This window comes from Apteryx mantelli, chromosome Z (genome assembly GCF_036417845.1).
Source record: "Apteryx mantelli isolate bAptMan1 chromosome Z, bAptMan1.hap1, whole genome shotgun sequence".
Classification (NCBI taxonomy): Eukaryota; Metazoa; Chordata; class Aves; order Apterygiformes; family Apterygidae; genus Apteryx; species Apteryx mantelli.
Genome location: NC_090020.1, coordinates 87,179,622 through 87,205,346, shown reverse-complemented (window position 1 = coordinate 87,205,346; position 25,725 = coordinate 87,179,622). Strand labels below are relative to the sequence as shown.

General features: G+C 48.1%; 1 protein-coding gene across 1 annotated transcript; it reads right to left on the bottom strand.

The window, feature by feature from the left end:
- Positions 1 to 16,931: 16,931 nt before the first annotated feature.
- On the bottom strand, positions 16,932 to 21,660 carry ST8SIA3 (ST8 alpha-N-acetyl-neuraminide alpha-2,8-sialyltransferase 3). The gene is made up of 4 exons (XM_067315954.1): positions 21,482 to 21,660; positions 20,612 to 20,734; positions 18,338 to 18,895; positions 16,932 to 17,536 (listed from the first exon to the last, which is right to left on the bottom strand). The coding sequence occupies exons 1-4, from the start codon at positions 21,658 to 21,660 to the stop codon at positions 17,254 to 17,256; spliced, it is 1,143 nt and encodes a 380-aa protein (XP_067172055.1). The 3' UTR covers positions 16,932 to 17,253.
- Between the last annotated feature and the right edge of the window lie 4,065 nt (positions 21,661 to 25,725).

Here is a 25,725-nt window from a genome sequence, read left to right as displayed (position 1 = left end):
TTTTTGCTGAACAAAAAATGACACCCCCCCCCAATTTGCTTGATTGTGTATTGATCCCCTTTTCTTTCAGAAAAGCCACCTGCATTCAGCTCTCTCTCGGCAGCCCCCCACTTTATGAATTTGGGTGGTACTTAGCCTTCAGTGGCATCTGTGCTTGTGGATTTAAGACTTGTGTCTTCCAGAAGCCAGCAGGAACCCTGAGATTTGTGGACAATATGATGCTTTTTCACAAGTATAGGTGAATACGTAACTGCTTGATTCTGCCATGCTTGAAATAAGCTGATTTCAGCAGGCCTCCAGCCGGGATTTTCTGAAGAAACTCAGCTGTCCTCGATCATGGCAAATTGTACCCTGCCCACAGAAGAAGGTTCCCTGGGATGCGGGAAGGACTCTGGAGTCTCAGCCTAAGCTGAGAAACTCTGAGGCACTGCAGACAGCCCTGGCCGCTCCGGGGTGGCCTCTGCGCTTGAGTCTCTTGTGCCGCCCTGATGTCAAGGAGCACCTGGAATCAGAGGGCTGCGTTTTGCTCTTCCTTGGCCTGCCTAAGGAGTAGCATGTTGAAGCAGCTGCGCTCCAGGAAACCCTTCCGGGCTTTCAGAGGGGTGGAATTCTCTGGTCCATCGGATCCATCCTCTCCGTCCCTGGCTGTAAGTTACTTTCTTTAAGTGTTGCAAAGTTTTCTTTCCTTTTAAAAAAAAAAAATCAGGCTCCCTTCCTGTTCAACATCTGCTGGCTGCATTACTTAACCCAAATTCCCCTTCTGAAGGCTTAACAGGGGTTGGCAAACTGCATTCTTGGTTTGAACAACAGACGCTAAACAAATAGCTCCACAAAATTTCACAGTCGCAGGAGAGAATGACAACACGCTTCATTTTTCTGATGAAAACGCATAGTCAAAACCATCATGTGAATGGGCGGCTTTAGGGGCTGGCGATGTAGGTATGAAAATCGAAGGGGCATTTGGCATTGGCTTCAGAGGGGCTGGACTGAGTCGTTCATTTAGATCAATTACGCTCTCTTTAAGTTAACACAAGAAAAATGAGAAATTGATTTTTTTTCCCGACAAAATGATATTTTCAAAATTCAGGAGATAAGCACCAACTATGACCTTTTCTTTTTAAACCTGCTCCCGATCACTGCATTTTGCAATTACACTGTATTACCCGTGGCAGTGTCTAATTCTGGCACCCCGCCAAATTGATGTCAAAATCTTCATGGTAATCAACCATAAATATATAAATATCAATGTACAGTGCAATTATAACTGATACAGCAAGTGCTTAATGGCACGGAGCCGCTCCCGCGTGATGCTCTGCGTTTTCCCTGCCTCCTCTTTGGTAGCTGGAGAAGTTGCAGAGGGGGCAGAGCCCACAGCTGATTGCTGCATGTGGTGTGATTTTTTTTTTTTTTTTTTTCCATTTTTCCCCCCCAAAATATGAGGTGGTGGACACCGCCTGAGGCAGCAGGCAGGATGGGATGAACCGGTGGGGACTGATCTGGCCTGCCTGCAGCCTAGTCCTAGGTTTTCTCGTTCTTCATCCCTGTTTTTGGCTATGGCTCCACTGGGTACTGGGATTTTTATTCCTGCCCCCTTTTGTTCACGCGGGCCCCAATTCGGCGGTTTCCCGCGGCAGCTGCTGGCTACGGTGGGAGTTCCCGATGCGCGAGGCAGGCACGACCCCGGCCCTTCTGCGCTGCAAAACCGGCCGTCTGATCCAAGCCGCGCGTACGGCGCTACGCTGGGCCAAAGGGAAAGTCCGGCAACTCGTAAGCTCCGCGCGGAGCCCCGCGCGCCCCGCTGACGCCCGACGTGGTGCGGGACCGGGGACTTACCCCTGAAATAGCTAGCGCCGTCTGCCTCGGGGTGGCACAGGTATTTTCACCTGCTTTTAAGCAAATATTGCAAGTGTTTTCTCTTGGTATTTTGAAACCGCTCTCGCAATTCCTTTCTCCTCGCGAAGGGCAGAGGGGCCTGGTCCAGCCTCCGGGGGAGTCAACGGTCACCTTGGCCGTGACTTCGGCAGCTGGGGACGAAGCCAGCGGGGACGCAAAAACAGTATTTGCACTAGGCAAATCCGCTGCTCAGGAGCTCATGAGAAGAAAAAGCAACCTTTTCTCGTGATTTTTTTTTTTTTTTTCTTCCCCCCTCAGCCAAAACCAAGTCAGACAACATGTTTTTTTTTTTCCCACAGAGATTTTTGTGAGGGACGGCAGTTTAGAGGATAAAACAGGTCGGGGAAAAATTGAATCCAGGTTTATCAGTGTGATCCGATAACCAAGAGCCACCGTTCAGGGCTACTCCGCTAGCCAGCATGGAGCGAGACCTGGGGCATTCCCGCGGCGAGCGCCTCTGGGAACGTGGCTCCGCTCCACGGAGCGGCAGCCTTTGGCCCCCTGGGATTTCCCCCGCACTGGGGGAAGTGATAAAGGAGGGGGGAAAAGGAATGTTTTCCTTCCTGGAATTTATAAGTGTGACTATGAAGCAAAGGAATTTTCCTCTCCCACTGCTATCCCAGAAATTGGATTATGGGGAAATAAACCCCAGTTTTCCTGGTGTTTATGGGTGCTGCTCCAGCGGGAGATTCACCCTGCGGGGCATCTGGGTGAGCGGGTGGAAGCTCTTTTTTAATTTCGGGGTGCGTGGTCAGCGTGCTCCCCACGTCCAGGAGACACGGGAGACTGGGATGTGCTGGGCATGGAGGGGCGGTGGGAGCCTGGCACGGCTGGTGGCTGGTTGCTTGCCGGTTTCTCACTGTCTCCAGAAGAACGGTGGTGGTCCCACTGTCCAGCGCGGGACGGCTCCCCACAGTCCGGTCATGGCTGGTGGCCAGCCGCGGAGTGGCTGATGGCACACTTGGCCGGCGAGGGCCATGGTTAAAGATTAAAACCGGGCCCGGTCTGCAATATTTGTCTTGGGAGGGGGAGGGATGCAGGTTGTTTGGTTTGTGGGAAGTGTTGGGAAATGGCGAAGCCGGCTTGGAAGGAGCAGGTGAGCAGGAGCCTCCTCCAGGAGGCAGATTGGAGCTGGAGCTGGCGGGCATCTGCGCGTGGTGTGGGGCGGCGTGGCCAGCGGGGATGCTCGCAGTGCCCACCCGTGGGGAGAAAACCCTGACAGAGGGGCCTGATCATCCAACACGTCCCATCGTTTGGGGGAGACTGCTCCCCTTCTGCTCTTCGCCTCGTTTCCTGCCTGTAAAATGACGGGAGTGGCACTTGCCTGTCTCCCATGAATATCATGGGGATAAATACACTAAGGAATTGATGCGATCAGATACTAGTGATGGGAAGCGTGTAAGTAGCATAGATGGACAATGATTTTTCATATATATTACACTTTCTGATGGGTCCTAAAGCATTTTTCAAAGATTCATAACTGATTGCCCAAACTATTAGCCCTACTTGGGCTGTATACGTGTCCACAGATCTACTGGGACAATGCACCATCTAACTTATATGGAAGAGTGGGGTTTAACAATATATCGGTGGCATGAGTCCCTGGTGTGCAAAGGTGCGAAATACATGTCATTCAATAACTTGCTTGCATTTATATAGTGTAGTTCATGGAAACCTCTCAGGAGCAATTCGTGCATCAGAACAAATCAAGGAGAAGCTAGCCCAAGCACGGATGTCTTGAGGTAGATTTGAATACCAGCCGTATTCAGAGAGCAGAAGTGTAACCTGACATTACCCCTTTCTCTGTAGTTAGTTATCCGCCAGTCCTTGTCCATGGATTCTCAGTAAGGTCAGAAGGGACCTGTACTGTGGCGACGACCGGTTGCAGAGGAGTGCTTTTGTAAGACAAACGAGTGAAAATCCTGCCTGACGACAAAGGAAAAAGGGAGGATGAAGAGTTTTCGGGCTCGGGGTGTTAGAGGGGAAAGCAGCAGTGAAAAGCAGGGGATATGTCTGAAGCACGAGTGGTTGCTGTAAGCAGACCTTGGGTGACTGCCTACTGACTTTGCTGCAGTGGTGTGCGCTGGCCGACCCTCACCCTCTCTGACGGATCTATCGCACAGGTCCAGAAATGTCCTTTTCGGCCCCAAATGGGAAGTGGAGGTTAGGCGCTTGTGCAGGTGAGACACAAGTGTGGACTGAAGTGCAGAAAGCTGGACATTTGCTTTTTCTCTCAGCAGAAGTCAGCGTATCACGCGTGCCGCCTGGATGGGGTCAGAAGCAGCATTGCAGCTCGCTTCTGCACAGGTGCCAATGCATGAGTCGTGCCAAGCTGCCCGACACATGGACGAGTTCTTTCTGATGTTGATGCATAGAGCAATATCGATTTGAAACATCAGAGCTTGTATCGTGTACTTTAAGGATTACATGTTTTAAGCCACGACTTCAGTGGCGAGAAAAATTTTGGATGCAAATATTTGTATAGCTGGTAGGAGACATGTGAAAGCATTAACCTTTCACTGTAGGAGAAAATTAAGGTACAGACGCTGCTGTGACTTAAATAATCAAACCCACAGAATTAGCCCAAATCTGCACCCCCGGAGCGGATTCTTATGTAGCAAAAATAGAATTTTCTCTGTTTCGGTTTGATGGCATGCTCTTCATACTAATAACAGAGAAATAGGCATGCCTGCAATAGCCTGCTAGATCTTACAAGCTGATAATCATTCTCTTTAGATATAGGTTCATTTATTGTCCTGGTATATCAAAATAGGTATTTAAAATCAGATTGAACAAAGCGGTGCCAAGTATGTTGTAGAATACTGATGCTGCAATATTTGGGAAGGACCTAGATTATCTGACGGTTGATTTCTCACTTTTGTATGATTTGACAAAGAACTGTTGGGAACCAACTTAGAATTGTCAGAGACCCAGTATCCTGGTGAGCACCTAAATTACCACTTTCAAAGTAACTTTTGGTTTTGGTATCCTCTGTGTGAATACTGCTAGGCAATAAATGCTGGCAATGTGGATTGATCTGGCAATCGTTTCGGGTTCAGTAGTGGTGAGAGGGAGAAAAATCCAGAACAGGAGACAGCAACAGATGAGGAAAAGTGGGCACCTGCTCCGGGACTTACCTGGTGTCAGGCGTGTGCCTGGTGTGAGGAGGAGTCACAGCTTGAAGGTTTCCTTCAGCCAGAGGCTTCTGGTGTTTTGAATCCATGACCTGGAGGTGGAAATCCTGAGGAGCAGATCCTGGAGGTACTCAAACCTGCGCAGCTCCAGCCTCGCTGCGATTCTCCTGGAGGATCCTGGCCTTGGCCGGGGTTGTGTTAAGTCTTAAACATTAATGGGAGGGAGTCAAGTGTGCGCCTGCACTTCCTTCACAGATATTGAAATAGATGATAAAGAAGAATTTGAGGATACAGGGAGAATATTCCTATTACTAGTTATCCTTGTAATTTCACAAAGGCATAAAAGAATCCGATATCCAGAAGCTGCCTGTAATAAAAGACTGGAGATTTAAAGCACATTTTTAATAGTGGGGAAAATAACCACTATGACAACTTAAAAAATGAGATCGTGGATTCTGCAGCAGCAGAAGTCTTTACATCCGTCAGTTTAAAACATGCATTGCATTTCAGTCACAAACATAGTCATGATACAGGAATCCCTGAGTGAAATTCTTGAGTAGTGCACTTCTGACTAAATATTTATTATGGCCCCTTCTATCCTGCAAAACTGCATGTCTGGGAGTTTATGTGAACTTCAAAAAACCCATGGCAAAGTTCCTTGCAAGGAGCCAGTAAGAGAACCAAGTAGTGTTGAGGCAAGCAGCAAGTCCTCTCTTGGACTAGAAACTGGCCACAAGGCAGAAATAGAGTAGAAACGATCGATCGTTTCTGACACAGCAAAATGGCAGCTCTTAGAGCTCTGGATTTACCCTACAAGGAAGCCAAGAGATTCACAGCTCAGACTGGAATCAGATATTCATGAGTCTACTGAAAATATCCACTGATGCAGGAGAAAACAGAAAAATAGTGGTTATTAACCCCCAAGTTTCAGGTCATTCTCCAACCCCCTCTGGCTGGCCAGCTCTACTGTCTGCCACGATGCACGAGCTGTGCTTTGTAAGGCTCTTGTGCCTTTCTCTGTCGCCCGTGAAAATCAGCTACCCTCTGATGGTGCACATTGACAGGGGTTGCTGGGCTCTTCTTGGGTGCATGCATCTCTGACCAAGACCTTGACAGTAGGGAGCCGCTCATGCTGCAGCAGTGCCATGGAAATCACAGAGTAAAGACCCAAAGGCCGATGTTGCTGCTGGGGTTGCGGCCGGAGGTGGAGGACCTGGGAGCAGACCGCTGGAGTTGACTCCTTCTGCCACCCTGCCTCACTGCAAGGTTGGTGAGACGGTGTGGGACACAGATGTGGCTTCCTCAATGCTAAGAGTTGCTATGATATAACATAAATTGGAACAAAAGATAAAACTTGCATGCTAAAGCAGGGCAATCTATACCTTTTACTTGTATATTGTAGGTAATGGATGTAGATTATAAGATGTTCTTGGTAATGTAATTCACTTTAATGAACAAAAACCCTGAGCCAAGTTCTGCACTGATTTGCATGCTTTGTAACTCAAAATATTTCACAGTAATGCAGAATTTGATCCACCATGCTAAGCTTGTTGTGGTATATAACGAAATATAGGAAGTAACAAACAAGACCTTTGGCAACTCTTCTGATAAAGTTTTCCAGTAAAACCTTTTGTTTAAGGCCAGATCCACAGAAAAGCTCACATGCTAATATGCAGAATGCAAGCCTTGAAGTCCAGAATGTAGACCCTTAAAATGTCTAGTCAGCTGCTGTGTGCTGCCAAAGGCTCCTAATGCCCACAGCTGCCAGCACTTACAGCATCCCGTAAGCACTGTACTCAGAAATGCCTGAGTCCTGACATGGTGGAGCAGCTCCAGGCCTGCTTTATGGCTGCACCCCTCTGATTTGCATCCTCCTTCTTATCAGCACCATCTCTTAGGAGTTCTCAGAGCACATCCCAGGGCTTAGCAGCTCTTCATAAAATGTCTCAGCAGTCACTGCCACTGCTCTTTTAAACACGGCCGGAGGAAGAGCTTTCCTTTTTAATAGCACAGTACCTAGGAACACTCATGTCTGATCGGAGACTCCTGAGTTTAACCCACTTCCTTCACAGTGCAGTTCAAGTCTGCATCTTGCAGGAAGGTGTTCTGATGCCAAGTGACACATGGGTGAAGAAGCAAGGCCAGTTCAGCTCCTTGTGTTGACAGTTTTTTGAGAGAGGGGGAGAAGATCAAAAAGACGGAGGATACATGTACATCAGCCCAGACTGATGGTTTTGGCAGTCTCTTGGCTGTCGGGAGTTCTGTGTTTCAGTTTCTACCTACCACAAGTCTATTCTTCTTTTATCTAGTAACAGCTATTGTGATTTGCTTCTAGCTGTGAATAAGCAGTTTGCAAACCATGGTGAGATTCAGTAGCATTTCTAGGGAAATGCAAATTTCAGAGTGATATCTGTCCAGAGAAAAATAGGACCTGGGCTGCCAAAGCTACTGTTGGAGACAAGACCCTTCAGAGAGTGACTCAGCTATCAGCACAACACACAGCTTGTCTCAAGTGCCTGTTGAAGGGGGAACTCCCTCTGTGTGAAGATGTTTCTGATTAACAGTAAGAGGGTAGCTATTTTTAAAGTACTACCAAAAATGCACAAAAAAAGGGACTGAAAAATTCTGAGAATGGAGCACAGCGAAGTGTTATATTGGTTTCCAATGAGCAGTGACCTAGAAGAATATGTTGTGTCTTGTGCTGTTGCACTTGGTGCCCTTGTTGCAGATACACTGAAGACTAATTGGAAGAATAGGAGAATAATGCTCTTCCAAAGTAGAGAAAAATAGATTTTTTGACATTGTCCAGAAAGAAATAAAATCCTTGACCTGGTGTATTAGTTGAGAAGATGCCATGCCCAATCAAATGGTAGAATTAGGCTCACTGGGTATCGTGTACTTCATACAGCACTATGTGACACTGCCCAGTAGGGTGGCGGACCAGCATAAACAGTTTACAATGAAGTATGGGTTGAGACATGTAAATGCTGGTCCCTGTTGTCCCAACCTAGTAAGCTGGTGGAAAGCAATGACAACGTGGTAAATTCCTATTAGAAAGGGACTCGTAGTCAGATTCTGATCCATATTAACATCCTCAAAAACTCTTAGTATTATGAAAATAGAAAAGTGAAAACAATCATTCCTGCTCTGTCAGAAACTGATATCAGAATCACTGGGGGTTTTCAGAAGATAACAGGACAGAAAACAAAGATAGAAGATAGATGGAAAAACTAAAATGAAAACGAAAGCCCTTCAATGTGTGACAGGAGCTTGGACACTGTCCCTGCTTCGTGACAGTGGTTCTGTGAGCATGGCAGCAGGTCTGAACAGCGGCAATGCCGCCAAAGGAAGCCCCATGGACTGTGGAGATTTTCAGCAGGGATGCACAAATCCTTGGGCGGAGCAGTGACCCTTGCTCTGTGTCCCAGCAAGTGGGGCAACTGTGGGGAAAGGGCACTTATTCTGGTTACCACAGTCTTGGAGTGGTACCAAAGAGCAGGAGGAGGTGACTGACTCTCCGGTGGCCACCCCACGAGAACCAGTGGCTGCATACTGACGCTCTCCAGAAAGGCATCAGCAGGTGGTACAGGCTATGCAGCACCTCAGGCAGGACCTGCAAGCCATGGACGCAGCTGGAAGATGAGCTCTATGTGTTCAAAAGTATACAACATGGTAATGTTCTTCATTGCTACCAATATATAATCTGTTTGGGAAATGTGTGTGTGGAGAATCCTGGGATTTCCCTAAAACTGTGGCAAGTGGTTGTGCTCTAGGTTTGACTTTAACCAATACAGGAAGGAATCAGTTGAAAATGTGGTAATGGAAGGCAAGGTGAGTGCAGGTAACCAGGAAAACATAGAATTCCCATTATCTTCTCCACTTCTGAAGAATGAAAGCAGGTTTCACTAAGCTCAGAGACATAGAGGGCAGGAGCCCATGGGAAAAAAACACAAGAGGGGAAGTTGCCCAGCATGTCTGGCAGCCACTTAAGGAAAGGATATTAAGGGCACAAGCCCAGCTAACTGAGCACAGAAAGAAGATAGAAAGGGTACAAAGAGAGCAGATTGGCTATATCACAAAGTCTTCAAAAACTTAAGCACAAGTAAGTATCCAAAAAGTGGTTACTAGTAAGATGACTAAGGATTAGTATAAAAGAATAGTACAAAAAAGTGTAGGAACAGTATCAGAAAGCCCAAGGCGCAAATGAAAGACAACCAGCAGGAACCCAAAAAGGGAGTTAAAAAGTACCAATAAAACTTTCTGTAAGTTGTTAATGGTAAGAAGACGGTCAAAAAAGAGTTGTTCTGCTACTCGACAGGGAGCAAAAGCTATCGGTAGGAAGCTAAGGTAGTTGTCAGCGGTTTGCTTTGAAATGGAGGGAGGCATCGGGAAGGGTCTGCAGGGGTCTGTCCGCGTCAGGTACTATTCAATATTTCCATTAACAACCGGCATGACGGCATAGTGAGTATGCTCATTAGACTGGTGGACAACGCTGAGCCGGGAGGAGCCGTGAGCATGCTGGAGGACAGAGGTAGAAATAGAAATGATGTTATAGTGCTGTAAGGACAAATGCAAGGGGTACATGGTGAGGAGTGATGGACATCACCAATACGGGGCTGGGGATAACGGCCTGATCCTGCAGCGCCAATGAGAGCTGCTGCTGGGCTGCATGCAAGCCAGAGAGGCAATGCTGCCGGAGGAAAGCAGGTCTCGTGCGGGGTGGCCAGGCAATGCATAAGGAGCCCTTAAAATTAGGTGACTTGCGCTGTGTGAACCTGTGAGAGTAACTGCTGTGAAGTCAGGGGTGCATCAGGGATCTCTGAAAACAGGGATCTCAACATCGTATGAAAAATCCCATCCAGAGATGCCCCGAATTAGTGGACTCTTCTGAAGAAGTGACTTGGTTCCTCTTTGACTTGCACTGTAGTTTGGATAAATATTTCAGTCTAATTATTGTAGAGCTAGTAAGCATGTTTGAATCTGTGAATAGTTCACATATTTACCTCAATCAGGAGAGAAAAAAATCACTTAGAGTGGGAAAGTGCGTTAGCTGTTTGGGCTCATTAGCACAAGGTGTAATTGCACTGCTCAGCTTGAGGCAGACAGAGCACGCAAGGTGCTTGGTGCCTCACTCGAGGATAGTTTGGAGCGGTCAGGGACACCAGCAATCATTTTTTTGTTTCTTTGAACCAGCTATTGCAAGTTGCATGGGGGAAGTTGTTAGTAGGTGCAGCTGTGGGCCCGATGAAGGGGTGCGATATGGATAGCACCAGGTAGATATTCATCGAGGTTTGTACGCAAGCCATGAGATGGGACAAGCTAATGTGTTGTGACACTGGTCTTCTGTCACTGGTGTCTTGAGAGAAACCACCACCTGACTCCTTGGAACAAAAGGTGACATCCTGTTTCATCCGTGCCCCAAAATAATATTGGCGTAGCATGTAGCCGTGTCTGTATTTTGTTGAGGTAGAACAGTCATGACATACTTCCATATGGTTTATTTGTGGGTATTTCCAACCACACAGCGTATCCTTTAAAATATAGAATGCTTTTTGATTAAAATGATGTTCTGGTGTTCAGTAGTGTGTGTATATGGCACAGGAAGAAACATCAAATTCAGACCATTAGTTATTATTGACAATAAGTAGTTAATAAATAATAATAAAGGAAGAAATAGACACAGTTTAGTTTTACAGACTTTCAATGCACAATAAAACATTTTATTTAAAAACAATGCATTCAATATTGTGTTTTGGCACACGAGTCAATGTTGCAGGCACATTCACACCAAACAGTAACATTGCCGAAAGATTCAAAATGAATCATTGCATTTTTCTCCAAAAACTATGGTCACAACAAATATGCAGTATTCCTTTACAAAAAGAACCAGGTTCCTTGCTCACAAATGTGACAACATTATTTACATGCACAATACCCTGTGCAGGCCACATTCAGATCGCAGATGTGCCGCCACATCTGGTACAAAATGTGTAATTCTGTGGGCCCGATCCTGATCTCACTGAAGCCAACAGTGCCTCTTAAGTGGGAGCAAGACTAAACACCAGTTTTGCTTGCAACATGTTTCGTAACATGTGCGGGTTAGCATGCCATTCACCTGAGACAGTATTCTGGCCCTTTATGGACATTAGCCATTAAAAATAAATAACACTTTTAGTATGGCCATTAAAATAATGAAACCTTTATTACAGTTACGGTGATTTTTTTTTTAATATTTATCTTTTTTATTGAAAACAACTCCATCACGCATTGAACTGTATAGTCATTAGAATAAAGACACATTCATTTACAGAAAACCTGCTTTCTAAAAGATTTGTTTTTGCAACCTCCATTCACAGTCAGTTAAATTTCACAATACTTGCTTTTTGGTATACTCAACAATTAAAACCGGTAGCCAAAATGACTTCTTTACATATCCTGCTACCATTCACTGAAAAGATGCAAGCAACAAAAATACAAAACAAAGGTGTATAAAAGAAGTAACACACCTATTTCCATTGTTATGTACACGTTTGACTTCACATTTCTCTGCTCTACGGCCCAATCCCCAACACAAAAAGCAACATCTGGACGCGCACAGCTGCTGTACTGTGCCGTCCTGCTCCTCGGGAGCCCGCGCGATCGCAGTGCCCCGGTCGCCCCAATCCCTGGGGGGGGGCCAGCGGGCGTGCATGCAGCTCCCCGCACGCACCCGGGGCTCCTTTTGAATTTGTAAACTAAAATGTTTTGTACTTACACATATTGATTACACTGCATTACGCATACTTTCATTTAGCTATATTTGTTTGTCTAGACATTCAGTAATAATAGTGAGTATTTTCCCTGAACCATCAAGAATTCATTTAGATGCACAGAGACGGAAAGATTTTGGAGCAAACAAAAAGGAAGGAAGAATCTAGCCGAGACGATAATAAATGCAGACGCGATTTACTGTCCTGAACATTGCGGGCTGCAGCTGGCACCTTCCAGCAGGAGCCACATTCACCAGGCAGGAGCACGCGCACGTATTTAATGAAAATGCAGCTTCTGCCTCGCAGAGATGCTGATTCGGAGGACCTCTAGTCCTCATTCGCTTTCTCTTCTACGCTTTTGGGTCTTCACCTCTCCATGAAACACAACCAAAATCTACCCCTGACTCTCGAAATAAAGCGTCAGCAGCTCACTGCAAGTGGCAAAATCTAGACCTTCATTGACTGTCGTCTCCGATTTAAGGGGCACCAGGCAAAACTGTCGCCCGCCACGTCTGAGCACGGACTTTGTCCCAGCTGAAAGGGAGAACTGTTTTTCTATAAAATCAAAATTACACGTGCCACAGGTCAGGCACAGCGTGGGAGAGACATTAAGCTCAGACCTGTAAGACAAAACGTCTAGGGGGAAGCAGTGGGAGAGGGGAATAAATCTCACCTAGCCTCAGAGCTCTGCAGCGTAGGGCGCAGATGCTGGTCGGGCTGCCCTTCGCGGAGCCGGGCCTGTGGAGGTGCCCGCGGATATTGGGTCAGGTTTCCCTGCCCCGATGGCGCAGGGAGCCCAGGCACCCCACGGCACCGGCCCTTCCCTGCCGGCGCCTACGAAGGAGGCGACGCCGCCTGCCCCCAGCAGTGCCAAAGGCACTTGCATCCCAAGGAGCTCAGGATGAGGCCCCTGGTACACAGTTTGGCACGCAAAATGGTGTGAAAACAGGGATTTGTGGAAGCGGCCCTGTCCTGACCTGTAGGAATCAGGAGGGTCTTTGCCTTCCTGGGGGGCCGGAGGTGCCCGCAATCGCTGCTGGGCATCGCCATCGCCACGACCGGCCCGTTCCCTTTAGCCTCTCAACAAAAGCAGAATTCAAAGAGCCTCTAAGAAAACAGGCAGAAACAGAAGACACACGTTTTAAAGACTGTTTTCCACATTGCGACAACTCGGGCAGAAAATATTGATACTCAGAAGCAATTTACTTTGGGCTGTATTGCGCCATTGATTTTGGAGCAGAACTCCCCATTAAAATCAATGATTCTGAAATGTTCAATGCGGTTCTGAAAAATCAATGGGGAGTTTTGCTTAAAAATCAATGATATAATATGGCCCTTTGTCAATAATTTTTCCGTATTCCCATTTCTGGATATTTGCAATCATTTTTGTGCTCCGTACTGAGCACTCGGCATGTCTTTGTGCCTTGGCGAAGTTGCAGCCCGGCTGCATTGTCCCCCCACCCCCGGGCTGGACACGTGGCAGCGACGTCATGTCTCGTCCCCATGTCCTGCTCCTGCCCTACCTCGGAGGACTCTGTCGCCTTTTGCTATAGCACAACTTCACTACGAGTGCAATGCATCTCAGAGGCTACGTTTGCTTAAATTAAGGAGGTCAAATCAAGCTCCTGTGCATGCAACACGCCTTTCCATTGCGATCCTTTTAACACAAATCCTGCTTCTGAAAAGCTGTGGACAATTTTTGTAACTTTTTTCCTGATTAGGAAAGGAACTCAATTTTTTAAAAATAGATTAAGAAAAAGTACCTTGGGACAATTTAAATATTTGGTTTCAGTTTCTATTTTTTACTTTTTATCTTCTAACATAGATGCTCAAAGAAGCAATTTTGAAACAGAAAGAAAATATGCGCTATTCAGAAAAGATTGATTTAGGACTCTAGGAGTAGTGTCAGAACTTTCTTCCCTTTTTTCCTTCCACATGAAGATTCAGGGAAATAGGCACAATTTTGGCAGACCGCAAGCCAGCCCAAACCAGCTCCACTGGGATTTTCCAATGAGATGCAGCAGCGAGGGACAGCCTTGCGCCCGGCGCTGGCTGGCGTTTCAGCCCCGGCGCCGCGGGAACCTGCCTGGGCTCTGCTGCGAGAACGGGGGGTCCCGGCCCCTCGCAGTGCCCCGGTCGGCTTAACGCTGGGGAACTTCGTGTCCGAGTTTTGCTAAAAACGGTGCAATTCTACGGCGGATTGGTTCGGTCTCATGCACAAGCGTGCAGCACCCACATCGGTGCGTGCGCCCGGCTGGCAGTCCCGCTGCCGTCGGGGAGAGGAGCCCGCACGGCCGGGGTGAAGGCGCTGCCAAACCCCAGCGAGGAGTCAGGACCTCACCCCGGGGGGCTGTTCCCATCCCCCAAAGTGCCCTTGGGACATGAGCGGACGGAAAAACATTCATTTAGCCTAACGAATACTTACTTGCGACGACATTAAATTTAAACTAGTTATATCATGTAAACAATACACAGCAGCCAAACAGCATCTGCCGGTGCGGTTTCTCACCACGGAGAGCCGGCAGTGGAAAACAGCAGAGCACATTGGCCTCGACATTCAAGCAAATATGATGGCAATTGCTCGCATTGCTTTAAAGTGCTGATTAAAAATGTTCACTTCCTCCGTGAAATTGATAACCTGCCTCTTAATTAAAATGCCTGGCGCTAACCACGAGGCAACATGCCTCACTAGCAGTGGTCCAGCCCTGAAGCCAGCGACGGCCCTTCCCCGGAGGGTGGACCACAGCGGGCTCTCGGCAGAGCCGGGTCCTGGCTGCTGGGCATGTTTTTGGCTCTGCACCTCCGTGAATTGCAGACCGATTTGCCTGCCTTAGCAAACACACATTTACTGTACAGTTCAATAGTAAATTATACTGGAAATGATTAATTGATGCACTTCATTAATAACTAGTGCAGAACACTTCCTTTCCTTTTTTCTCTTTTTCTGTTTTTTTTTGGGGAAAAATAAAAATCCATATGCACCTGAAGAAAGGTTTCTCAAAGGACTTTGCTTAACTGGTGTTTCCCCCCTGCTCCTACTCCGTCCCAGGAGCGCCTCGCTGTTGGCTTGGACATGCCTTTTGGGTCAGCCCCTTGCAGCCGCCGCCGCGTCTTGCTGGGGACGGCTCCGCGAAGGGGCCCTCGCTGTCCCCGCAGCCACGAGCGGGCTCGGCTCTTCCCCGGGGGACATGGCAATCGTCAGCTCTCGGGACAGCCTGTCCGCTTGCTTGCTGCTGATCTAGCACGACTGAACTCTGACTCCCGACTGGGCCCTTGCATGCTGCTACCACACAAATAATAAATGGTAATATTAATAATAAATCATATGGCGCCATACGGCATAATACACTACTATTACTATACAACTATGTCTTAATAATAACATTTGCTAGAAGTCGTACTTTGCTGTATGAATAGTGATGAGCACAGGCTTACTACAATAGCAAGGAAAGCCAAAGAGAGCAGAAATGCTGATGCAGCCTGATGCGACTGGGAGAGAAAACTTAGCAGTAATGGATTTTCTACAGAAGCGAATCTGCAGTCACTCATCGGCATCAGGTTGGCGTGGTCCATGCTCGGCCATATCAGAGAGCATCCCAGCTTCTTCCATAGCACGTCCAAGCTCTAAATACCCATTAAAAAATAAAAGCCAGAACATGTCGGATAATTAAAATAGGGAAGAAAGGGGGATTTTCTACATGGCTTTAAAATCCTTGGTATTTTCAGGATGAAGTCCCTCCTGGTCGCAATTGCCATGGACATACTAAATTCGGTCCTGTGGAGGATGCAGTCATTTTTTCCACCACAAGCAGTGGAAATCGGGTGTTTTGGAGCTGTTGCAAGTGGGATTGGTGGCATTAAGGATGGGCTTTGGGGCTGGGAGGGAACGGCTCAGGCCTAATCCTAACGGGAACAGCTGGCGGAGCTGTGGGGGGCCAGGGATGCCCATGGGCACTGGGAGATGCTCTGCATTGCTCGGGATTTTATATTGTACCAGGGATCTCCTTCCTTGCTTTCTACACCTACTTGTAAGTAAAGAATCTTAGAAAAATGAAAATGCAGAATTATAAAGTATGATTTTAAATGCACTTTTGCATCTTCTTTCAGTGTACAGTCAGGTCTCACTTAGCTTAATACAGAATTATATAAAAATGTTAAAATACTTTTAAGTATGATTGTTTTAATAAGAAAAACAGTTATTTTACAGACTCCTTTATCCTGAGACATATTGGCCAACATTTTCAAACTTTAAGTGACCCTAAAATTTGTCCTCTTAGCAAATAGTCTGATTTTCAAAGGTACTCAAAAACCTACGTCTTCCTTTGACTGCAGTGAACGTTTCTTTGTGACCTGAAAACGAGGCCACTAATTAAGTTGCCTGAATGTGGTTTTAGAGATGTAAATGTGAAAATCTAGTGAGTGATTGTATTTCTTGTTGCCTGCATTCCTGTTACGCTCACTTCCCTTTAGAAATAGATTTCTAAAAATACTGCTTTTGGCTTTGATCTTGTTCTGTTCACAGTTACTCTGTTCCTGCTAGATGCAGTTATATTCACTAACCGGGGTGCTGTGTCTGGTTATCTGGGGGTGGCACGGTCCGGTACGTCCCCGCTCGGCATACAGGTAACCGCCAGGCTGCGGCGGACACGGCCCGAGGATGACCGGGACCGTGGGGCAGGCTCTTGGGGTCCTCTGCAGCACGGAACAGAAGCTCAAAAAAAAATAAAACTAAAAAAAAAATCTAATACTGCTTGTTTTGGTATTTTAACTTTAAAACTAAAGGGTCAAACAGGATCCCACAGATGTGAATGAAAAAAATTCAGTTCGTCTAATTTTGACTAAGATTCAGCCCAAATTGAATTAAAACACTGAAGTATTCTAAGAGTATTATAAATGCCTAGCTATGATACAGGCCATATTTTGACCTTCTTCATGTTATTCCAAAAAAATGTAAAGTTCAGTAAATATGAAAACATGCAAGCAGTGGAAATCAGGATCCACACTGAAGAACTTGGAAGCGATGGTAAACTGGAATTCTGAGCAGCTTTTTCAATTGGCCATGGCAATCTACGGATGCTGAACTATTCATAGCAACAAATACAAGAGAAGCAAAATCATTTAAAACTAACATTTCTAATTCTGATCTGAATGGAACAATAAAATTAGGAGATTTAGAGGCATTTAGTGGAATGCTAAAATATGAAAATATCTTAAAACGTATTTAGAAGCATATCTATAAATGCAAAATATTCCAAGTTCTTTGCTGCATGAATAGCATCCACAGAATCTGATAAATGCGTCTGCATTGCCAAATATGCTTAAACCCTCTGATGACCAGTGATAAGGGTGATTAAAAAGCATCTTTATCTTATGGAAAATATTTTAGTTTTTTGTTTTTTAGAATTCTATCTGAAGAACGTTTAATTCAGTTTTGGGCACTTTTTAGACAATGATTTGGCACTTGGAGATTTAGGTTCTTAGGCACAATGCGACAAGGTGAGTTTGGCCAGTCCTTCACCATGCATCCTGTAGAGCAGCTGGAACTCTGCAGGCAGCTGGTGGGACTCCTGCCACTTGGTCGTGAACTTCGTTCCTTTCTTATCATAGTAATGGTAAGGGAGATCTTCCCTGGTGTTGGGATCGAATCCGAACGGCCAGAATCCATACAAGTGAATCTCTTCACATATCGCAGAAGCAAGGGTGTACATGAGAATACCTGTGCTCAGCCGCTTGGGTGACAAATGCTTGTTTTTCCAGTATCTGTGAAAATAATAAAGGCATGTTAGTTTAGGCTAGAAATAATACCCATGGGTTTGCTGTAAGAGAAAGAAATTACTGCGTGGAGCCCATCAATACTCATGGCTGATGATCTGAATAAGGTAAGGATTGCTGCTTAGGTCAGGCTGTAATAAACGGGAGTGCAGAATATTCCTTTTGACACACTGATCAATATTCCCTCTTGTGGCCCCCTTCCGAATGCATTTTTGCCTTTTTTTTTTTAAACCAGGAAAAGTAGTGCCTTACCCACGAAAGTAAATTCATTGAACCCTGGTCACATGTGCATTTGCTAATGAGGTTGACAACATTATCCTTGTATGATTTATTACAGTTTTATCTGGGCCACTCTGCAGTTATGTCTGTTAGCATCCCTATTTGCTAGCTGAGGCGATCATTTATAGAAGACATTGTGCAAACTCTTATGGGCACATCATGCAAATTCTTCCATAAATGATGTTTTGCTTATGCAGACTCTCATTCAACTCCTCTGTGCTCCTTCTGTCTTTGTGCAAGCACTGGCAGGAGCAGAGTCCAGTGGTGAATATACCCCCGTGTGAGCAAACAACCCAAGGCACAGGTGCCATTTAAATCTGTAAAGAAATAATTGGAGTACTTACTGAAGCAATAACAAAGCTGCATTTGCACTAAAAGCAAATAGTACCAGGCCCTAACTTCCTAGAGAGTGCATATCAGTTCAGGCACGAATAGAAAAATAAGTACAGTTGTAGCTATATGTACAGAGATACATACTTTGACAAATGAAATGCAAGAGAAAATACACACCTGTTAACGTGTTGCATTATATTTCCTGGCCAAGCCAACTGGACTTTCAATTGCCCTCTATGCTCAACAAAGAAGTCAACCAGTGTTCTTGTGACTGTTGCTGACGTGTGGAAGAAAAAAGCGGGGATCCAAAGAATGGCCCCGTCAAGCTTTTTTAAACTTAAAAAAAAGTTGTTGCGATCCTGAATGGTCAAAAGATTGTTGTAATACTTCTCCAGGATGCTGGGATTGAAGGTCGTAAGATTGGTTTTCCTTCCAACATCTTTTTGGAAAGCCTCAGTTGGAGCAAAATTGCAACGAAAAACAAAATCAGATTTATCTATTTCTTGTCCACACTGACTCCCAGTCAGGATTCCACTGTTTCCAACCACAGCGCAAATGTTATAATGCTTATTCAGGATCGGTGACACATCTGGAAGCAGTGATCTGAAGTTATTGCTAATAGAAAAAACATACTTATGGCTGGAATAATCATAGTGCATCAGTTGTCCAATCCGAACACTGTTCTTGGTCAAAGAAAAATTCTTTATTACATCAACATGCTGAAGGATTTCTTGCCTAAAATAAAATAGAAAAAGAAAAGAAAACATTTCATTATGTTTCCCCTTTTTCTATGGTAGAGAGATTATCTTTCTGGCTAGGCCTAAAACTTTAAATGTAGTAAAGTAGTGTAGAAATGTGGTGGAATGGCTTTTAAACTAATAACAATAAATAGGGATTATGGAGCCAGTTCCTCACCTAGTGCTCTGCTGATGTTGCTGGACTGTCCTGACCGATGCCAGCTAAGGATGTGTCTTGGAATAGTGTCAGAATTACAATATTGGGTTCTTTTTGTAAGTTTGAGGCATGTAACTGCATACACTCCCAATATTCACCTTTCTGAAGGGGCCTGTCATGACCCTCCACAGCAGTGCAAAACAGATTTCTATTCACGCTGTGAGATATGGCCGGTGGACATGCTCTCTGCTGGTGCTCTCTGCAGTCGTATACCTCACTCTTGGTATTGGACCATGGATCTTGGGTAATGATGGGCAGCATGTTTGCCAAGATGTACGCAAAGCAAAATCAAGCAGTCCAGACTATTCAGTTGTGTTAACAGGAACGTAGCTGATTTTTTAAATACAAGCACTTTGCATGCTCTCGTTAAGGAGCTTTGGATCATAAAAAAGTGACAGTCACTGTCTCACTTTATGTAAACATAATTCCTTAATGTCTTATTTGGGCAAGCACACTGGAATTTTTAAAAGGGTTATTAGGAATACTTAAAAACAAACAAACCAACCCTGCTCAGGAATTTCCCTAGCAGGGCATAAAATTAGAAAACCAATACCACTTTATTTGCTCCTGTTTATGGAAAACAAACAACCTTCCTTCCAGCTCGCATCCTCCAATGTCTAAGCATTAATGGAGTCCCAGTGGGTTCCCTAATTATGGGTTATGGCTAACAGACAAATGCAAAGGCAGACCTTGAGGCATTAGCTAATATCAACAGTGAAGTGACACTAAGATATTTATTAAGGCTTAGATGGTGATGCCAGGAACCAAGTGATTCTAAGGGGTGGCCACTGCCACATCTCCAAGTTTGCATCGCAATGAGGAATGACAATGAGAAAATGAAAGCAGATTTTGCTTCATATTAAGAACAAGGCAGCTTTGAAGAACTGAAGGAACAGAGAAACACTTTCCACTGCCACCCACCAGAAAAGTCAGTGCAATGTACAAATAGGAGGCAGAAGGCAATGTGTGAGGAGGGCATCTCAGCTGGATCTGGACTTGATGGTCACCACCCGAGCTCCTCTCTTTGCCCACTTTGCGAGCCAGAGCTAGAGCTGGAAAGGCAGAGCTGCACTGCACTTGCTCAGAATTGCTATTAGCTGGGAAGTTTCACTGGGCATGTTCTGCCCTCCATTTCATGGTTCTTATGGTTTGATTTGTTTCAAGTTTTAAAAAACCAGCCATTTATCTTGATGAAATGACAATTTCACTTGCACTCTGGGAAACTGGGTCACATGCCGTTTGGTAAAATAATGCGTGTTGCAGCTTGGTGTCCTGCTCTGAAATAATCAATTCTTCTAAGATAGCTGTTACCATCTTGGGGAATGCTCTGATTCAGCCTTTGTCTCTCACTGCTGGCAAATTACTCAGAGCTCAGAGTATTTAGCAGTCCCTGATTGTATTTTCTTAAATCCTCGGGGGGAAAGGGCCAACCTTAGGGAAGGTGAGAGGGGGACGGCCTGGTTGGTGAGCAGGAGCGGTGCCCCGCCGCGGGCTCACCTCTGATGTGCGAACGCTGTCCTGTTGAACGTCCACTTGGAGGGCTTCTCCTGCAGCTCGTGGGTCAGGGAGTTTGTGATGGGCACAAACGAGGGGTCCAGGAACTTCAGGGCGAACTGGGACCTGGAGAGGAGCACGCACACGCGGACCCACGCCCGCACCCACACCCACAGACACGCAGACACACGGACACACAGACCCGCACCCCGTTACCACCGTGCCCAGGCCCGCGCCCCGCCGTGCCGGCCGCCACCGGCGGCATCAGCACCGCGGACAGCGCCCGCACCGCACCGCACCGCCGCGCCGCTCCCCGCCGCGCCGGGCCGAGCCGAGCCGAGCCGAACCGAACCGGGCCGAGCCGAGCCGAGCCGAACCGAACCGGGCCGAGCCGAGTCGAGCCGGGCCGGGCCCAGCCGAGTCGAGCCGAACCGAACCGGGCCGAGCCGAGTCGAGTCGAGTCGAGCCGGGCCGAGCCGAGCCGAGCCGAGCCGGGCCGAGCCGAACCGAGCCGAGCCGAGCCGAGCCGAGCCGAGCCGAGCCGTGCCGTGCCGTGCCGGGTGATGTCGGCCTCCCCCCTCGCCGGCCTACAGCCCCCCCCGGGGCCGCCAGGTTCCCACGCTCGGCCCGGCCCCGCCGTGCCGCGGTCCCCGGGAGGGGGGGTGGGGGGGCTGCCCCCCGCAGGCCCCGGCGGCCCCTCCGCAGGGAGCGGGCAGGGCCCCGGCGGCTAGCGCAGCCCCCGGGGGGGGGGAGCGGCAGCGGGGCCTTCGCGGGGCCTTGCCGGGGCTCTCTGCCTTTGGTGAAAAGGGAGCAAGCGGGGGGAGAGGCGGCCCCCCTGTGTCCGGGCCGGGCCGGCGGCGCGGGCGCCCTTACCTGAATCCCGCGTGGAACATGTACATGCGGGGCCCCCCCGCGCCGGCGGAGCGGGGCGCGCCGAAGATGTTGTCCTTCTTGAGGGAGACGTAGCTGATGAGGGAGAGGATGAGCAGCGCGACGCTGAGCATCACCAGCCCCAGCACGCTGGCCACCCGGACCATCTTGCAGCTCCGCATGCCGGGGACGCGGCCGCCGCGCTGCGCGTGTGCGCGGGCGGGGGCCGCTGCCGGCGCCGGCCCGGGCTCCGCGGGGGGCGCCCGCAGGCGGGCGGCGAGGGAAGGGAGGGAAGGAAGGAAGGGAAGGAAGGGAAGGAAGGGAAGGAAGGGAAGGAAGCGGGGGCGGGACGGGGCCACCCTCCGCCGAGCGGGCGAGGGCCGCGGAGCGCAGGAAAATGGAGGGACGGCGCGGCGGCGCGAGGAAATGGCAGCCGGGAGCCGCCGTCCCGGCGCTGCCGCTCCGCGAGGCCCCGGCGGACCCGGGCGCCCCGTGGTGCCCCCCCCCCCCCGACAGCCTCGGGTGTCCCCCACAACCCCGACACATCCTATGAGCCCCCCCCCCGACAGCCCAGGGTGTCCCCCACAGCCCCGATGCATCCTATGGTGCCTCTGTGCATTCCATGGTGCCCCCCCCGACATCCCAGGGTGTCCCCCACAACCCCGACGCATCCTATGGTGCCCCCCCCCCGACAGCCCCAGGGTGTTCTCCGACATCCCAGGGTGCCCTTGTGACAGCCCCGGGGTGCCGCACAGTGACCCCCGACAGCCCAGGGTGTCCCCCACAACCCCAGTGCATCCCATGGTGCCCCACCCCGACTGCTCCAGGCTGTTCTCTGACAGCCCGGGGTGGCCAGGGTGTTCCCCAACATGCCAGGGTGCTCCCCCCCGACAGCCCCGGGTGCTCACCGTGAGCCCCAACAGTGCCAGGTTGCCCTGTGGTGACACCCCAGGAGCCCTGCAATGACCCCTCCCATAGCCCTGAGGCCACTGTGACCCCCAGCGCCCCGGGGTGCCTGCAGTGAGCCCCCGCGAACCTGCTAGTGGTGGTGAGGGCGGCGTGCGGGGAGACCCACACGTCTCCCATGGCCGAGCACCGCCACGCACACAGCCCTGCAGCTGGCTCCCGGCCCTGCTCCTCCGGCTCTGTCCCAGCTCGGTCACCCCGTGGTGGGCAGGCCCTGGGCGCTGGGAAGGGACCTGCGGTTTGGCTCGTTTCTGGGGCGTGTGAGACCCTCCCGGCTCCCCAGCACGGGGGCTCGGGGGCCGCCGTGTTTCCTCCTGACGGTTGGAGGTAGCAATGTGGTGCATGAAGTGCTGTTGGAGTCTCCATCACCGTCTGCGTTGGGGCAATTTAAGAACAAATGTTGGCTCAGTAGACCCCTCATTCTTTAAAAATGTGTTTTTTAGGCCATGATGCTACTTAAAAGAACCCTGGCTGTAATTAAACTGCCCCATAAATCACACAGCAAATTTCACGTGAACTCAAAGAGTGTCTGACTTCTGCAATCTGAAGAATGCCTTTTATGAACGTGACTTCTGCATTCTGCAGTACTTTTAGCATTTCTTCTAGCTACATTTTTTTTCCTTATAAAGCTTGCCCCCATAGACAACTCTGCCTCTGAGCCCTGAGTTCATAGAAGTGTATTATAAATAATAAATACTGTCTTTGTAGCACCATCCTTGCTCTGGGCTATATCCTACAAGCTCTCCATGCATGAAGCTCTCTTTGAAGAAGAGGAACATGAGGAGCTTGCAGGGCTGTGTTTTACGTCACAGCGTGGCTCTTCAGCCTTCAGTGGGAGTTCGGCCTGAGTAAGGCCCTGAGGTCTATAGTCATTTCTGTGGGATATATGTGGCTTTAGTGGGGAGAGAAAAGGATGAAAATGTAGGAAATAATGCTGCTTTGATATACAGGATAGGCTTTTTCTATATGAACCTCTTCATGGTTTCTGATCAACTCTTCTCCTGTCTTCCACCCAGTGCACGGTGTCCCCAGCTTCAGTGTGCTCACCCAGACTTCCCAGGATATAGCAAATACAAATTTTTACCTTCAGATACTTTGGGAATTAATTCTGTAATATTAGACATTAGGTCTTATGGAGTTTCTGACCATGTGTCTTGAGGCTAGGTAAAATCCCTTACGAATAAGATTATATGACACTTGTGTTGTATACCTTCCCACATCTCCAGCACTGCTCAGGTAGAAGAAAAAGTACCATCCTTTGGTTTTTGTACAAAACTCAATGAAAGTTAAACGAGTGAGACCAAAGTATTGCCAATGGGTTGTTGGACAAACGTGGTGCTTGCCCTTTGCAGCCGGCCCCTGAAGACATCTACAGTGGGATACTGCGGAGCGTGCTAGAAGTGCGCCACTTGGAGATCAAGCGCAGGTTTTGAGTGGACCAGAGTCTGTTTATCCAAGTCAGGTTGAAGCATGCGAAGACTATGTCGTATTTGTGGTCCATGCAGTGGTCTGGTCTGCAGCTGCTGGAAGCAGAGGGAGATGGGATAGGGTGCGTAGCTGAACTGTGTGAGGAGATCCTGCAGAGGCAGGGTTTCCCTGCCTGGACAGGGATGCATTTGTAGTACCCCAGCTGACACAGCTGTGGCCTTTGCTAGGTGGGGAAATGGGGTCCTCCAGCCGATTCTAGAAATAGCAATGCCTCCCGTGTCGCTGCTGTTTCATAAAGCTCGGGCATGAACAGAGGACGGAGTTGGAGGAAAAATGTCAATAACGTGCCAACCCCATTTTCCTGGACCAGTTTTACACCCTGATCCTGCCCAGTCTTTCTATGTAAGTAAGGACTGGGAGGACATTTGAAAGGTGCTTCGGCAAGAAATGCTTAAAAGCGCTGTGGTGTGCTGCACAACGCCTCCGTTTGGAGGCCGGTGCCCTGCCCCAGCCCTTGCGCCGCGCTGCTCCCAGGGCCGGCGCGTTCGCACAAGTTGCAGCAGGAAACAAAGGCAGTTTTTGCTTCAGATTCTTCAGAGATAGCAATATGTCAGTAGCCCCTAGAGAGGCTGAAAGTAAATGAATCAGTGCTAGAAAGTGAAGGATATCATCCGCACTGAATGGTGAAAAGGAGTCCTGAACAGTATCTTCATTGATTTTTCTGTAATTGACACAGAATCTCGGTTTGCCTGAGGGCTTCTGTACGAAAGAAGTGGGGAGGCCCAGGTACAAGAAGCTTCCTTCCCTAGAACCTGCGAAAATTTCTCCTCGATTAGATGGCTTATTTTTTTATGTGAACCTTTGAAAGAAGCAGTGGGTTGGTAAGCTAGTGTTTTCATTATTCACAGAGTGTTTTGCAAGCTGCATTACAGAAAAGGGGCAGAGAGAGACCTGTCTCATGCCGTAACATTGCCAACTGCTTTCCATCACCCTTGCAATAGCCGTGAAAACGCTGGTGTCCGGGGTAGCTCTGAACTGTTGGCTGTTGATAAATATCTGTTCTTAAGTGAGTGTGTTTGGTGGAAAATACAATCGTAACACACTGTAGGAATTTTGTAGGAATCACTGTTTTGATTAGATTTGAAGCTCTCCAAGGAGGATTCTGCCTTCCATATGAAATTTGTTCTGTCTGTGGTTTTAGTGTCTCTGTTTAAGTGGTGGGATAGACAGCGCTTCCAGGCTGTTAGACCCGTTAGATCCCGACCAACCGGGAGCGATCCTTTGGCATACATTTTTTGAAAAGTATATTTAGGAAATGAGGAAATGACATTTCCTGCCAAGAGCAATTCTTAAAGAAGTATGGAGGGGAAAATCACCTGTGGCAGAGCTTGGGGAGGGACCTGCTCAGAGAGGTTTTTCCTGAGTTCAGACGCTAGGACTGCCCAGATGCAAGATGCGTGTGATGAAAGCCTGCCCTGGCCCTGGGCTCATGTCCCCAGCACCGGCTCCCGGACTGCAGGATTTATGGCACAGATCGCCAGAGCATCACAGCTCCAGGATGCCTTTAGCCTTCCTGCATCAACCTATCACCAAGAGTCTGCAAAAAAATCAGAGCCGAAAGTTAAGGGTATTTTTAACTAACTGACTGCCTGCGCCATTTAAAAATATATCTATGTACGTGTTAACAAGCCTATGAACGCAACTACCATGTAGTGTACATTTCTATGTTAGGGATAGAAGTGAGTTGCTATCACATTAGACAACATGTATCATCACTTAGAAAGATCCTGCCATAAATAAAGTAAACTGTAGTTCTAGCAGGAGTTTATATTTTCACGAGAGAAAAAAAGACC

Bases quoted from the DNA above. Each gene is read 5' to 3' on its own strand.
- ST8SIA3 (XM_067315954.1), bottom strand. From the start codon at position 21,660: ATGCGGAGCTGCAAGATGGTCCGGGTGGCCAGCGTGCTGGGGCTGGTG. The intron at 18,896-20,611 runs GTGAGCCCGCGG...ATTTTATTTTAG, and splicing joins ACAGCGTTCGCACATCAGAG to GCAAGAAATCCTTCAGCATG. The intron at 17,537-18,337 runs GTGTGTATTTTC...TTATTTTCACAG, and splicing joins ATAATGCAACACGTTAACAG to ATACTGGAAAAACAAGCATT.